At 42.9% G+C, this 15,757-nt stretch overlaps 1 protein-coding gene across 1 annotated transcript in view; it reads right to left on the bottom strand.

Moving 5' to 3' along the window:
- The window catches only part of LOC118814759 (peripheral-type benzodiazepine receptor-associated protein 1), a 172,954-nt gene that overhangs the window by 25,354 nt on the left and 131,843 nt on the right, over positions 1-15,757 (bottom strand). The window contains exons 18-25 of the mRNA XM_036580515.1: positions 13,391-13,497; positions 12,874-12,983; positions 11,575-12,468; positions 10,136-10,287; positions 9,097-9,594; positions 4,104-4,517; positions 1,426-1,584; positions 246-1,040 (exon numbers count right to left, since the gene is read on the bottom strand). Of these exons, the coding sequence (XP_036436408.1) occupies positions 246-1,040; positions 1,426-1,584; positions 4,104-4,517; positions 9,097-9,594; positions 10,136-10,287; positions 11,575-12,468; positions 12,874-12,983; positions 13,391-13,497 (3,129 nt within the window). The remainder of the gene's footprint in view (positions 1-245; positions 1,041-1,425; positions 1,585-4,103; positions 4,518-9,096; positions 9,595-10,135; positions 10,288-11,574; positions 12,469-12,873; positions 12,984-13,390; positions 13,498-15,757) is intronic.

Genomic DNA, 15,757 nt, shown 5'->3' on the forward strand with positions numbered 1-15,757 from the left:
GACAGGCAGGCCTAAACCTTTTGCATTCATGTTGAAGATGTGTCCTAGGCCCCACATCAAACCATTTACTCTGGTATATAGTACAGCATACAAGTGGAAAATGGCTCATTCCAGAGAAGCCGTAGATGCGGATTAAAACTACCGGTATGCTAGCCAAGAAAGGTGCAAAAGGTTTCAGCCATTTCCATTAGGATTTGGTATTCCAGGAGGGAGCTAAACTTGCGAGATTATGCAATGTAACACACCCATGAGTGGTGGTCCGATGGCATGATTGCAGGCAACTCCTGTTTGAGCCGTCTTGGCAGGGGCACAGGATGGTATTCGTGGTTGCCACCCTCAACCCACCACTCAGAGCTCATCTGCTCCACCACCACCTCTCCCGGATCAAAAGGCACCGGCTCGTCATCCGTCCCATACTCCACATCAATCTCCACGGTGGGTCCCGTGGGCGATTTGACGCGGTGCACTGTCCTGCTGAGCAGGTAGGGTACCTGGTCTGTCCCAGATGGCATCACTACTAGATCAGAGGTCATCTGACTCCGTAACATGGCCTCCCTGCGGAGTCGGTCGCTGTCCCGTTGTGTCCGATGCGGCCGCCGGACTACTACTTCCCTGCTGCAGGGTCCAGCATACAGGCTGCTATCCGAGTCCAGCTCCACTTCCTCATCATCCTCATAGTTGATGGTGTCCACCGTGTCAGCGTAGTGCACCCTGGGACGAGGCCGGACTTGCCCAGCCCCTCCATGCATCGCTGCTGGGTCTCGGACTTTGGCTCTGTGGTAAGGTTGGCGGTGTTGGTGGGAAAGGGGGCGATGGCAAGCTTCAGGACCATGGTGGTGGCTCTCTCCTGGGCCAGGCCGACACATTGATGGCCCCTGAGCTGGAGGCGCCCTGGAGGAGTGTGGCTCAGATTCAGTATTGTCCTCCTCCTCGGTCACCTCAGGGATGCTGAACAGCTGCTTGTTGTGATAGGCCTGGGGGTGGAGCTTCAGAATCTTCTCCAACACTTCCTCGTCGCTGTCCGGCTCCCAAACCTCAGACTGAGGAGTGGGACAATAGCAAAACCAGGGCAAGAGGTGTGGCCATTACACAAGGGAGGGGTGTGCAGGCACACACGAACACAAGGACATACATGTAGGGTGAGTTGGCATTGTGAAAGGACAAAGGGAAAATATAGAGAAAAAGAGAAAAGAGGAGAAAATTTAAGCAGCAGAACAGAAAAAAACATAAAGAAGAAAAAGATGCACGACAGTAGATTACATCTCACAGTGAGAGGGTTCGTTCAGAAGCCTAAAGAAAAGGGGGCAAAGAAGAGTGGCAGATTTATGACACTAAAAGAGAATTTATGATGTATATTGTGCTCAGTATCTTCCCAGGCATATTGTTCTGAACCACAGTGTGGTTTTATACTGGGTTTCTGCTCACCCTGCCAGCAGGTCCAGAGTTGTAATTTCTAGGTGTCACATCAGCAGTGGACTCGGAGTACAGATCCTCCTCCTCTTCCTCCAGGATGTCGGACAGGTCTGACCGGCTGCTCTCCACAGGGTAGTCAGGAGGAGGGTCCATAAGACCTCCTGCATAAATCTGCACACAATCCAGCAAGAAACACAAACAAAATTTCAGAAACAGAGCAAAAAAGGACCAACAGTAGCCATATACAGTCACATGCACACATTGAACATGTTGATTTTCTGGAAATAAGTTAAAACTCTCTACAGGGGACAAATTTAAATATAAGATTTTTTTGGCAAATTTTAGTGCACAATTTCTATCTATTTGTTGAATTTAACATAGTGGAAAAGTGACAAAAATGCATCGTCATGATTCTTGAAGTCATTTTCATAATACACAATAAGTCACAACATTTACTTTTTCTGACATCTGATCAGGTGGAACAGACAAAGGGATGCCACATAAAAAATCAAATTTTTTGTAGTGAACGCTTCATACACTGTGCTGCACTGAATGCAATTCTGCTCTCTTTGCAATGAAACATGCATTTGGAATGTGTTTAGTAGTTTGTGGACTGACGATGTCCACAATATACTCTGAGAAGCTTACTGTGACATATATTTATCACAGTAATAATAACTATTGTCATATTGTCCAGCTCTAATAGACCCTTTTCACAAGAAACGGAAGTAAAACTAATTGCGCTATTGCTTTACGGACAATTACTACCCTCAGACATAAAGGCGTTCATATCACTTCAGCTCACCACATTAAGGTGTGTCACTTGTTTACAGTTTCTCAGGGAGAAAATGAACTGTTCCTCTGAAAGCGGCTGTAGCAGCAGCTTGCACAAACTGCATTTAGTGTAACGTAGTCAGCAGCGGTGAAATGTAGACACAGAGGCTCTTTTATAAATAACAAGGTTCGTTCCTTTGTTACTTGCACAAACCCATTTTGCTCAGCTCATGGTCAGCAGACAAACCACTGAAACTGAGATAAGGCGGTTTTGACTTCAAGCTCGAACCCTTGAGTAAGCTGTACACGCTCTACTTGATGTTATTGTTGTTGCTTTAGCAGAAGCAGCGTTGCCCTGCAACGAGTACTTCCAGCAGAAAAAATGCAGAAATGTGAAAAAGGGCCTATTGGAAATCAATAAAACATAAAACGTAATTGTGCCATAACTTTTGCACAGGTCACATTTTATGTTTTACTTCCACATTATGTTAAATTTGGCAAACAAACAATAACTGTGCGTTAAAATGTGCAGAAGTGTGTTCTGCATAGAGAATGTTTTAGAAAATTAACAGACGTAACCAGGGGTGTCCATATTTTTCAGCATCAGGATAAAGGTAGAAAATGTATATTTAACAGAAAAATACACAGAAGCCTCAACAACTAAATACAGTCATAATAATAATACACATTTTCAGTATTTAGTGTGTCCACTCTTCACATTTATTACAGCTTCCATTCTTTTCAGGAAGCTTGGTTTCAGCCTTTCAAAGAAATCTCCAACAATATTTTCCACACCTCCAAAGTTCAGTCCTAGAAGTTGGTTGCATTTTCCGTAATCCCAATTAAAAATTTAGACTCATCAGCCCACAAAACCTCACCCTTATCTCAGATCTCTATTTTCTTTTCACAGACTTGACAGCTGACTCTTAGATCTGCAGTGTTGAGTTTTGGCACAGGACAGAGAGGAACACCTTATACTTAATGGCCGTTTTGACTGGAAATTAGATAAACGAAAGGGGGGTCTCTGACTTTTCCACAGTACCATACACATGACATTATTGGTATGACGTTTAAAGTGGACAAAGTCAATATGTTCGGCACGCAAGTTTAAATGTAAGTATTTGATTTATTCATGCTTGTTCTTTATATAATATGTTTTCTGACTCATCAGACATAAAGTTTAAGAAAGTGGCCATCACATGCTTATGCCCATGCGCACTGTATACTATGCTATATCATGGTACACTGCACTCCATTTGCAGTAGGGATGACCCAATTTGATCTGATATCAGAGATATCAGAGTAGATTAAGACATACTTCAATTGACTGGTACATTAAGCCGAATCAAATTCCCATCCTTTGTCCCGGCTCTTTTAGCTACTGCATAATATTTCTGTCACTGTCATTGATATGATTAACAGATATTATCTACAACCACCTGGAGTGCGGCCAATATTAAAATCTACAGTGTGGAGCTATGGCACACTGGAAAATCAAAACAATCTCCAGTGTCAATGTTTAGACAACTGTTAAGCTTGCTGTCTTTAACATGGTTAAACTAAGTGCAGGCCAAATAAATTTACACAATAGGAAAAGGAGCAGTGAATATTTTGCATGTTAGACAAACTTGAAATATGAATCTAGTTTACCGAATGCACCATAAAAAGCGTATTTAAAGGAAAAAACAGCCCAAAAAACTGAACTCATCAGTTCACAGTGTGTTACACTATATGAAGTGATTTTAATGCATCACTTTAAAGTAACTGGCACAGCCTAGCATATTTTAACTTGAAGTGTGTTGGGCTGTATTGTCTACAAAAATGAAAATATTGAGATTCAGTATCTAGGGTAAGGAACTTTGACATCCCTAGTTTGCAGATACCTAAAGCTTCACTGCCCTGTCTGGCAAACTGACCTTTATTCTGGGCTGAGGCTCGGGCCTCAGGAACTCCTCAATGGAGACCAGCCGGGCGTTCTCCCTGTCGTCTTCCGGCTCTGACTCTAGCGGGGAGGGGATGGGCGGCCGCAGTGGGTGTGTGTCGGGCACGTTGAGCAGATCCGTCCCTGTGGCGGTGACCTTGGGCACGCTGGGGGCAGGCGGAGGCGTGTGGAGCTTGGCACGGGGGTCCTCCAAGAAGTCAGAGATGGAGGCGACGGGACGAAGAGACCTCGGGCTGTCTGCGTCTCTGCCGGGCTCTGGCACTGCTGCGGGGACCACACTAGGCTGCGCAGGAGCTGGAGTTGCCGCTGCCATGGGGACAGCCGTGACAATGGGCACTGGGACCGGCACAGGAGTGGACACAACCACAGGTACAGGCACACTCACCTGCTGACAGAGAGGCCCCATGGAAAAGTTCTAAGCAACAAGGAATTAAGGTTAAAAAGAGCACAGGAATCGGCCAGTGCTGTGTTAAATCATCAATCTCGATTAGGTCTGTCAGATCCTTGGAGATTTAAAAATCCGCAGGACAAAGCTTTCTCTTTGTTCTCTCATGTACACCACTCTTTCTCAAGGATCGATTTTTTTTCTGCTAGATAACAGACTACTCCATCATGTTAACTCATGTGATTATCACACCATTGTCATTTCGGACCACGCCCCTACAACAGTTGATATTAATTTTCCTTCTGTCCCAACCTTTACCAAACAATGGAGATTCAGTTCATATATGTTATCCAATAATGAGTTCAAGAACTTTATTGACAGATTAGCTTCTATTTTGCAGTTAACAATACCCCTGAGGTTGGTAGTGACACTTTATGGGAGGCCTTTAAGGCTTTTATCCGTGGGCAGGTGATTTCCTGTTCCTCTCAGGTGAGACGGGTGGAGAGAGCTAGGTCCTTAGGGATAACAGAAGAACTTTTCAAACTCGACACAGTGTATGCCTCCACACCTTCCCCCGCTCTTTACAAGAAACGCCTTCAGTTGCACTCAGAATATGACCTTTTGACGACACACAACTGCGACAATCTAAACAACTGGTCTTCGAACAGGGAGATAAAGTGGGGAGGTTGCTGGCCCACCAGGCCCGTGAGGCCTATGCCTCCAGATTGATTTCTAAGATCAAATTACCCTCAAGTGATACAACCAGATCCAGCTGAAATTAACAGAGTCTTTTTTGATTATTATTCCAATCTTTACAAGTCAGAACGGCCTCTCAACCCCTCAGAGTTACACTGCTATCTTGATGCACTAAATTACCCCAAAGTTAATGAGTCTATGCCTGTGGACATGGGTAGACCCATTTCCACCCTGGAGGTACAAGAGGCAATAGGGTCACTCCAAAATGGAAAATCCCCTGGGCCTGATGGTTTCACAGTGGAATTCTACAAAGCTTTTTCTACACAGCTTCTCCCAATCTTGACAAGGTTATGCAATGACTCATTTGATAAAGGCGGACTTCCACTAACCTTATCTGCAGCGACTATTTCTTTGTTACTCAAAAAGGATAAAGACCCTACCCTTTGCAGTAGTTATAGACCAATATCGCCCTTTTTTTATTTATTTTTTTTTCAATTTTTACCCGGTTTTCTCCCCAATTTAGTCGTAGCCAATTTCACCCGCTAGTGAGGACTCCCCCAATCACACACAATATTATCAACGCTAGGAGGGTGAAAGCTAACACAGGCTACCTCCGAGACCTGTGAAACCAGCCACTGCATCTTTTCGAGCTGCCGCTCATGCAACGTCATTGGACAGCCGAACGTGCTCGGAGGAAAGCGCCAACCACCAGATCTATTACGTCAGCTAACAGACGCCTGCGCTGACTAGCATCGTGCTGAGTGAGTGATGGGGGGAGAAAGGCAGCCATCCCACCCACCCAGAGAGAGCGAGGCCAATTGTGCTCTCTCGGACTCCCGGCTACGGATGGCTGTAGCATCACCAGAGATCGAACTCGCGATCTCCTGATGATAGGGCCAACGCTTAGCCGGTTGCGCCACTTGGGAGCGACCAATATCACTCTTAAACGTAGATTTTAAAATTCTGGCCAAAGTTCTATCTCGTCGTCTTCAACAGATTATGCCAGACCTTATTGCTCCCGACCAAACAGGTTTTATACAGGGCAGACATTCATTCTTTAACACCAGGAGATTACTTGATATTCTTTATTCCCCTTCTTCTAACTGTCCTGAAATTGTAGTGTCCCTTGACGCCGAAAAAGCCTTTGATAGGGTGGAATGGGGTTATCTGTTCTTCATTTTAGACAAATTTGGTTTTGACTCTAACTTTATTCGCTGGATCCGTCTCTTATACACCGCCCCAACTGCTTCCATCTATACTAACAGTATACAGTCATCACCTTTTCCTTTGTACCGTGGGACACGCCAGGGATGCCTGCTATCTCCCTTGCTTTTTGATTTGGCGATAGAGCCTTTAGCAATTTGGCTTCGTAGCCAGGAAAGATTTGAGGGCATTACACGTTACAATGTAGTCCATAAACTTTCCCTCTACGCAGATGATCTTCTTCTTTACATTTCTAACCCCACCTCATCCCTTCCAACAATATTGGAAATTTTGGACCAGTTTAGCCAACTATCTGGTTATAAATTGAATTTGCAAAGAAGTGAGCTATTTTTTGTTAACTCTTTAGCAAAGTCCCTTCCGCATTCGATCTTTCCTTTTAGGCCTGACATTTTGTTCAAAAGCTATTCCCCCACTTCCCCAACCGCCCCCCTGAAACCTATATCGATCAATTTCTTACTCTTGATCACTCCCAGAAGCGACTCATATCTGTTAATTATAATTAAAACTGAAACTCTTAAAAAATCCTGGGAGGAGAATTTGGGTATTACTATTTCAGACGACCACTGGGCTCGCATCCTGGACCGGGTACATTCCTCATCCATATGTGTCAGACATGGCCTACTGCAGTGTAAGGTGCTTCACAAAGCCCACTTTACTAATGCTAGGCTGGCAAAGATATTTCCAAATCGAAGTGATGCTTGTGAGAGATGTAAACAGTCTCCGGCTGACCATGTACATATGTTCTGGACGTGCCCCCAACTTACTAGCTTTTGATCTAATATATTTGACACTCTCAATCAAGTCCTCAACTGTAATTTTACGCCCTAATCCCTTAACAGCCCTATTTGGCATCACCCCCGATCTGTGCCTGCCTGCAACCTCACAATGTGTTATTGCCTTCACAACCTTGCTGGCCAGACGTGCCATTCTTCTTAAATGGAAACAGGCCTCTCCACCATTGCATGATAGGTGGATCCAGGATGTCCTATTATGCATCAAGCTCGAAAAGCTAAGATTTTCCCTGAAGGGTTCCTTGAGATCCTTTCACAGGACCTGGGATCCTTTGCTTGATTTTATCAACAACTCTGTTTCACTTATAGTGATGCCTAAATATGTGAACTGAGAGGTTTTTTTTTTTTTACTTATCTCCCCCTCTAATTTTATTCATAATTTTGTACATATTGTAATTTATCATTTACATGTATTATTATTTACATATTGATTTAGACCACTCTTGCTCTGGTTGATATTCTGTTTATCTCTGTCGAATTCCCTGGAGCAGCTTAATAGGGGGGTGGGTGGATTAAGGTTCAAGGGTAAGGGGTTGATGCAGAAGCACACTTTTTGTTGTTTCACTTCAACAATGTAATATGTTTGTGATTCTACAAAAGCTAATAAAAAGATTTGGAAAAAAAAGAGCACAGGAAAAGCTCAGGAATATTGAAGTGCTCTACTAAAATACTGTTACAAAAAGTTTTAAACTGTGTCTTGGTGCTTTAACCCTTTAGACTTCAACCTTTCAAAGCCTAGAGCTGTTATTTTGGTATAATTTAATTATTAGGACTCAATCAAACGATTTAAGTAATTAAATGCAAATATTGCCATTATTTTGTGTACTTAGTCATGATTAATCACATTCATATTTGCTCAAATTGGACTTCCATTTTAAAAGCAGAAGCAGTGCATTTCGTTCGAGCTATGAGTGGAAAAATGCTTTCAATAGAATGTATTAACTTTCGATAATTCAGTGGCATTATTCACTGTGTGAGAGCACAGTTCACATGAACTTAAACATGAAGATCACGTGATTTTCATAGAGTGATGTTAAATAGTGCTGCTTTAACCTGTATTTGAATCAAATGGCTATAATCACAGATTCTTTCAAAGCAAAATACAGCGCTTGAGCAGTGGGCTTCAGCCTGCACTACTACAGATGCTTTCAAGTTTAAAACTGGGAAAATTTGTTAACAAAAATTACTGATGTTAATCATTTATTGCGTTAACTTGTTATTAATGTGTTAACTTAGACAGCCCTAGTAATTACAAACTTGTATAACTGTATATAATTATGAGATTAATTTTATTTACATTTCATTTATATTCTGTATCAGCTGGTTCAGGTCTGCGCTTTTAATATTTTTCCTTCTTGTTTTGATATAAAATGCCAAAAAAGACAAAAATGTAAAGGCTGTATGCACAACAAGGAACTGATATCAAATTTAAATCATAATAAAATATCTCCTCTTTGGCATACAAACTTAAATGCGATATGGACGGAAACTCTTAAACCAAGTTTCTCTAACTGTTTATATGAGATAAGGTCATATAAGGTGCTAACTGTTAAGGGTTCATTCCAATTCTAAATGGAGACAGCTTGAGTTTTCAGATATTTCAGGAAAACCTGAAGACTATGTTCTAAAGCAAAGGTCAGGTCACCAAGCTGTCTCCTGAATATTTACCGTTCTGCTGGATTGAGTTCCAACTCAAAACCTAACTAAGCCAACCAATTAGTTGGATCTGGTGTGTCAGATTTGGCTTGGAACACTGTGGAAAAGCAGGACGGTAGCTGACCACTCAAGGGCCTTCAGACAGCAGCAGGGTTAGTAGTAGAGTTTCAACATACAAGCCAGTTGGCGTCTAGGTTATAGCACTTCACACTCACCGGTGGATTAGACTTGGCAACAGGTAGTGGCCGTGCCTCCTGCGCAGCCATAGCAACCGTCAGGGGGGCAACTGCAGCGGGGTTTGCCCACGCCTCAACTATGGAGGCAGCGGGCTGGGGGGCATCATTGGTGGCGGCTTTGGCCGTGTTGGCGTAGACACCCCTGACAGGGCCTGAGGGTTGTGCGTCTTGGACAGGGCTGAGCGGCATTGTGGGTGTTTTGGCAGCAGACAGAGACGTGGCACAGACAGCGAGCTCCGTGGTGGTGGCACCGGCGGTGAGGACACTGGCGTGGGCTGGCACAGGCTGGCACTGAGGCAAAGAGGCGCCAGCCATGATGGCAGGCAGCTTGGCGGGCACGTTAACAGGTGCAGAGTCGGCGGACTCTCCGTGAGGCGACATGGTGCGCACGGTAATCTCATGAGCCGCCTGCAGCGTCTGGATCTGAGAGGGACCAATTAGAGCGCTGCCTGCCGTGGGGGAGGACACCTCCAGCACCTGGAGAGAGGAACGTAAGAGACATAAATTTGCACTTTTTATAAAAGGCTCTTGAAAAAAAGGCTGTGATGAACTTTAAGGTGTACTGCCATTGCCACTGTAGCAGTGCTATGTGATACAAAAGTGCCACCATTACTACCATTTTTGGTCTAAAGTGAGCTTCTCTCTGCTGAAATCTTTTATTTTCTATTTCTTAGAAGAGCTAGTTTACGCTGTGTTCAGAAAGCCATAGCTGTTGACTAATAAATTCTAGAGGAAGCCCTCAGAAATAAGGATTGTGTGTAGTAGTGGAGGTGATGCTGATGCCTGGTCCCAGGTGTGTAATTATTTGAATACAGATCGAAAAATATGTTCCATGGATGCAGTTTGTCTCTTCTGAGCATCTCTCATTTTCAGGGATCAAAACTACACCTCTGAGTGCATCCAATCAGTATAAACTGGGTGGAGCTTTATTTGTCACTCATAAATCCCAGATTTGAGCTGATTTTATTCTGTTATAAAAGTTAAAACTAAAATTTAAATAAATGAATAAATAAATCACCTTCTTCTTGTCAGCGTAGATGGTGTAGCCGGTGACTCGGACCCCATTGGAGGTTCCAGCAGCGTCAATGGTGACGGGCAGCCAGCTGATCTGAGCAATCCCTGGAGATGGGCCATGCTCCAGCTGCACGTCCAGTGGAGCGTCAGGGGGACCTGGGGGTCAAACAGCTGGGGTTTAAAAACTGGTGGTGTTCTGAATTTGCCTGTTTTTGTCATTTTTCCCCAAAGTGAGAATTTACAATGGAAGCTGATTAGCTCACATGGCTTAGTAATTGTCTTTTTCAAGCCCATTTGGGTGTCAATGGGCTAAGCAATTTTAAGTGTCATGAATAAGAACACTGTATCACGCACACTATTAATGCCAGCATTCTGTTTACACCATCACCACCTTATACTGTGGTTTTTATCGTGTTTCCTTATGCCAGTAAAAGATGTTTTGTAGGGCTGTCAGAACACAATATTGCTAGAATGTGGTTAAATGCTGGGTGAAAACACGTGAAATCACTGAAACAATCTCAGATTTGCTTTATACCTTCAGGAAATCATGGCACTGAGCTCAAAAGACAGTGTGCAAAATTTTAGGCTTGTATCTTAGTAGTTTTTGAGATAAAGTGTCTGTGGATGTTGACAATTTTTGCCATGAGCACTGCAGAAAAAAAAAGATTATATTTGACCTATTCATGTTAGATCTATTATTTTTTATGTGTTTTAATATAAACAAAAAAAAAACCCCAAAAAAACAGAAGATGTAAAGAATTTTCTTTCTAGCTTAACAGCAGTTTCAGTCAACTCACCAGTACAACCAACCATCGATTTGTCCAATTATGCATATGCATTCTTACATTTCAGTGATGGCTAGGGTTAGGATTGGGGTTAATAACGTCATTCATAGCATGTATTAACATCTAGCATTAGCTTTATAAATATCTAATCATAATTTTAGCCAGTAGTTGACACATGTAAAATCTTAATATATAAAATCCATACATCCTGCCAAAGGAAAACTTGAATATGCAGTATTACTATACTTGAAACCTGCTAAATAACACTGACATAACCATGCCATAACCATGACATATATGCCACAGGTGCCTTAATGTTTGATGTTATGTCAAGTTTATGTTATATGCAAATTCTTCCTATGTACTCTAGTTAGCCATCATGACATCAAACATTATGCCATCTCTCATGACAATGACTAGTAATGGAAATATGACAATGGGCATAATCTGTCATGACAACTCATATGACACTTGGCATGACATGTTTATGGCTCAGTTATGTCAATATCATGTACCAGGGTTACTGAAAATGCAAATACTACTAATAATTATGTACATGGCATTAAACAAGACCAGGCTAAAAAAAGTCACCACTTCTTTTCATTCACTTCTGCCATGTTTGCATTTTTCAGGTGAAATTTTTTTCCCCATGTCTCACCTGCTGTGAGGGTGGTGAAGGAGGTGATGGTGGTCTTGCGCTCACGCTGCTCCAGGGACAGCTCCCAAGGCGTGCGGTGCGGCCGCGCCTCCACTTTGACGCGGTAGTGCAGGCTGGGGGAAAGGTTACTGAGGCACAGCGAGTAGCAGCCGGCCTTGACTAACTCGCACTCCTCGTCGTTCAGTGAGACGATGTGCACGTAGTTGCTGTTGCTGGGCAGCCAGCTCAGGCAGGCTGAGGTGGCCGTCACGCGCTCCACCCTCAGCTGAGTGGGTGCCACGCACACGTCCCGGCCCACCAGCATCGAGCAGCGCAGCTGGTCTGAACCGCCCCGCTCCGTCAGACTCTGAATGGCCACACGGTACGCCTTCTGGCTCAGGTCCAGCCGCTCCAGGACTGCCTTGGTCTGAGCCCCAAAGGGCACGTTGAGCCTCAGCTCCTGGTCCACGTAGACATTGTAGCTCCACACGGCACCCCAGCCGGCCGGCACCAGGGGTGGCTCCCAGCCAATGATGGCGCTCTTGGCCAGTTGCTTGATCAGTGTGATTTTGCGTGGGTAAGGCACAGTGTCGGCCCCCACCTCCTCCAGATCCAAGTCTAGACCATTGGTGAGGGGGGCAGGGGGAAGTAGGGGGGCAACGGAGTTGGCCTTGGTGTTGTCAGTAGTGACGGCGGGGGCCGAGGCAGACGCCTCCGACCTCTCGGAGGCACTGTGGGCAAAGCGCAAGTGGTGCTGGTGCAGCCTCTCGCTGCCACTGTGGAAGCTGCTCTCCTGGAAGGAATTGTGCGAGAGGTCGCCGGCTTCGTGCAGGTGGGCGCTCATGACGTCGTCGTCCGAGACGCGCTCCACGAAGTTGGACGGGACCAAGCCTCGACGTCCATCCATCAGCTCGCCTTTGGGACGTAGCAGAGAGATAGCAAATTAGCCATGAGCAAGGTATACATTTGTTACAGCAAAAATGAAGAGTGAGTTCACCCTTGTTTATGTTATTAATCTGAAGACTTGTTTTTCAGTAATTACTATGAATTTATCATCTTCTACTATGAAGTTAGCAAAGGTAGGATCTAGAGAGGGCCCACCTGCAGGACTTTAAGACATTAATAACACCGGCCATTGAAGAACAGGGTAAAAGTGGGCTAATAAAGTATGCAGAGAAACAGATGGACTACAGTCTGTAATTGTAGAACTACAAAGTGCTCCTATATAGTAAGCAGAGGTGATAAATGGACAAGCATAGTTAGAAGGAGGTGTACTTAATGCACATTTGTACATAAGAAATAGAAAATAAGTTAAATCACCTTCATAGAAACCATCGTCATCCATGTCCCCATAGACGTAGATGTATTCTCCAGCTGTGAGGGGCAGCTCCACCTCTGGATTATCATTTGGACCCTCGTATGGGTTGTAGCTGCAAGAGAAGGTATTTTGTGAGAATAAATCAGCCAATTTCCACAGTTGAGATCAATTCCATTTCAATAGCACCAGTCAAAAACATAGCTTAAATGATTAAGACTTTCCAGTAACTCTTTATTTTAAGGTCTGCTTTGTAATGACTACCTACCTATTAGCAGGTAATTTATAATGCCCTAGTAAGGAGAAACATGCTAAGCCAGCTTAGAAATGTGTTTATATGATGTGTTAATACATCTTCTGTAAATGTGTTTTTAATGTTACTAATTCATTCAATCAGTTGTTAAGAAGTAGACCCTAAAGTGTTACAGACATTTCCCCTGTCTAGTTCCAGCACACAGATATTGTTCAAAAGAGACGTCTGAAGGGTACACGCAGGTTGTAGGTTTGCAGAAAGACGCGTACCTGTAACGGGCAATGAAGACCTGGAGTTTAGCAGCTCCTCGACTTACTGGTACTGGTGCAGGGGACACATCGATGTCTAGTTCTTCCACCTCACTGGCAGTGTCCACCTAACATACATATAGACAGGGTTAGGAATAATATGCTTCTCTAGATCAAAATCTTTTATCAAATTCACACAATATCAAAACAATACACCACAGGATTGTGCTACTTTGGGTGAAACTTGCAATACTAAAGTGTACCTTTTTATATTGTTCTGTAATTATTGACATTTTTTGTGTGTGTTAATTCCACTGGTAGATTAACATGATATCAACATCCATTGTTTTCTTTTCCCCTTACTGGTGAGTTCAAGGATTCTTTTGTGCTAATTTACTATCACTTAGAAAATCTGCAAAGCATTTTGACCAGGGACCCCCAAACCTTTCCATACGACTGTACACAGAATAACCCAGGCCCCTCCCATTTTACGCCTAATAAGATGCACTCAGGTGCCTAGTTTTGATCAACGACAGCTGATCGTAGTAGAGACTTTTTTTTTAAATTTCCATATACAGTTAGGTCAATAACATTTCCCCACCACACACAAACAGCGTTATCAGAGAGGAAATGATCTAAATATATCCGTACTCACAGCATGGGTAAAAAAGGACCTATGCGTATTTATAGCTCTTGGAAAAAAGCCCTTTTATGGATAATCACTTACAACTACTACAACCCTTTATAATCCAGTACAGCATAGGATTATCTCCCAGTTTTAACATGACATCCAGGTAAACGCTACACACGTATCTAGAAACAGCCACTCAAGCCTAAATCCAAACAACATGCATTATAAAAGAAAACAAAAAGATCAGGAAAAAAAGGATAACATTCACCAATAAATATGCATGTGGTACAACCCTAATTAAATTATTAAGTTCAGGTGTTTCAGCCACACCCATTGCTAACAGGTGTAAAAAATCAAGCGCATAGCCAGGTAACCTCCACAGACAAGCACTGGTGGTAGAATGAGTCACACTAAAGAGCTCAGACTTTAAATGTGGCACTGCCATAGGATGCCACCTCTGCCACACGTCACAGAGCCCCGACCTTAACCCCACTGAACACCTTTGAGATGAACTGGAATGTCGGTTGCTAGCCAGGCCTTCTCATTCAACATCAGTGCCTGACCTCACAAATGTTCCTTGCACACAAATGCGCACAAATCCCCATAGACACACTCCAAAATTTTGAGGGAAGCGGAGGCTGTTATAGAAATGGTCTGACTTCATACTAATGCCCATGGTTTTCGAAAGGCATGTCCCACATACTGTCCACACACTTTTGGCCATATAGTGTACGTCTAAATCAGCCAACCGCTTGAGACGAAAAACACCTGTGGATTTTTTTCAGATCTGAAGCAAGTTTTATAACATCTGGATATATAATATATTTTTTTTCTAAGCAAATAAATAATTTCTGATCAGATAAAGCAGATAAACATACATCCACACACACACACACACACACACACACACACACAAACTAACTAATACATTTATAGACAGAGAAACACATATATGGATGAGTAAGAGGGTCACTTCAGCTGTAGAAAGGTTAATGAGTTTTTTTCTAAATCCATCAAGTCAAACAAATCCACAAACCCATGTGACTCAGACGCGTTTCCAGAGTAATCTGTACAAGCAATCTGTTCCTATCAATACACAGCAGGGATGGACATGAACAAAGCAACTTACAAGTTCATAGAAAGTGCTAAAATATGGAGCAATCAGGAAAAGACACAGGTTACAAATGCAATTTACGAACACACTGGTTTAGTTTGTTTATATCCAATGTACGCACATTACGGCGATTCTTCACTTGCACAAAACATGCACTAAATCTACCTATTCATATGTGTCTGTATACTACTCTGTGCCTCTTTTATGGTTAAAATTTTTAATTAAAACAATTTGCAACCAGGAAAATGCCAAAATATTACACTGCTTTGCAGCAATTTACTCTGACACACTATATGGGAAAAGTCTACAGACTCTGTTGATAATAGTTTCTTACAATAACCAATTGTTTTTAATTTTTTATACAGTCCTAATCAGGCATGTCCCAATCCAAACCAACGAATGAGGTATCGGCTGTATAGGTGCCACAGAAGAACCTTTCAATATATGGTTCTTTGGAGAACCATTTTTGTAAACGAAATGTGGAAGTATAAACAACGTTTATTGTTGAAAAAACCCACATAATGTAAAGGTTCTAGGAAGAATCTTTAGTAAATTACACTACATTAACTCACACTATGTGAAGGTTCTTTAAACATTTAAAAGGTTATTCACACTCGCAAATCTCTTTTTCAAATATGCTTCT

Source organism: Colossoma macropomum, unplaced genomic scaffold, assembly GCF_904425465.1.
Source record: "Colossoma macropomum unplaced genomic scaffold, Colossoma_macropomum, whole genome shotgun sequence".
Classification (NCBI taxonomy): domain Eukaryota; kingdom Metazoa; phylum Chordata; class Actinopteri; order Characiformes; family Serrasalmidae; genus Colossoma; species Colossoma macropomum.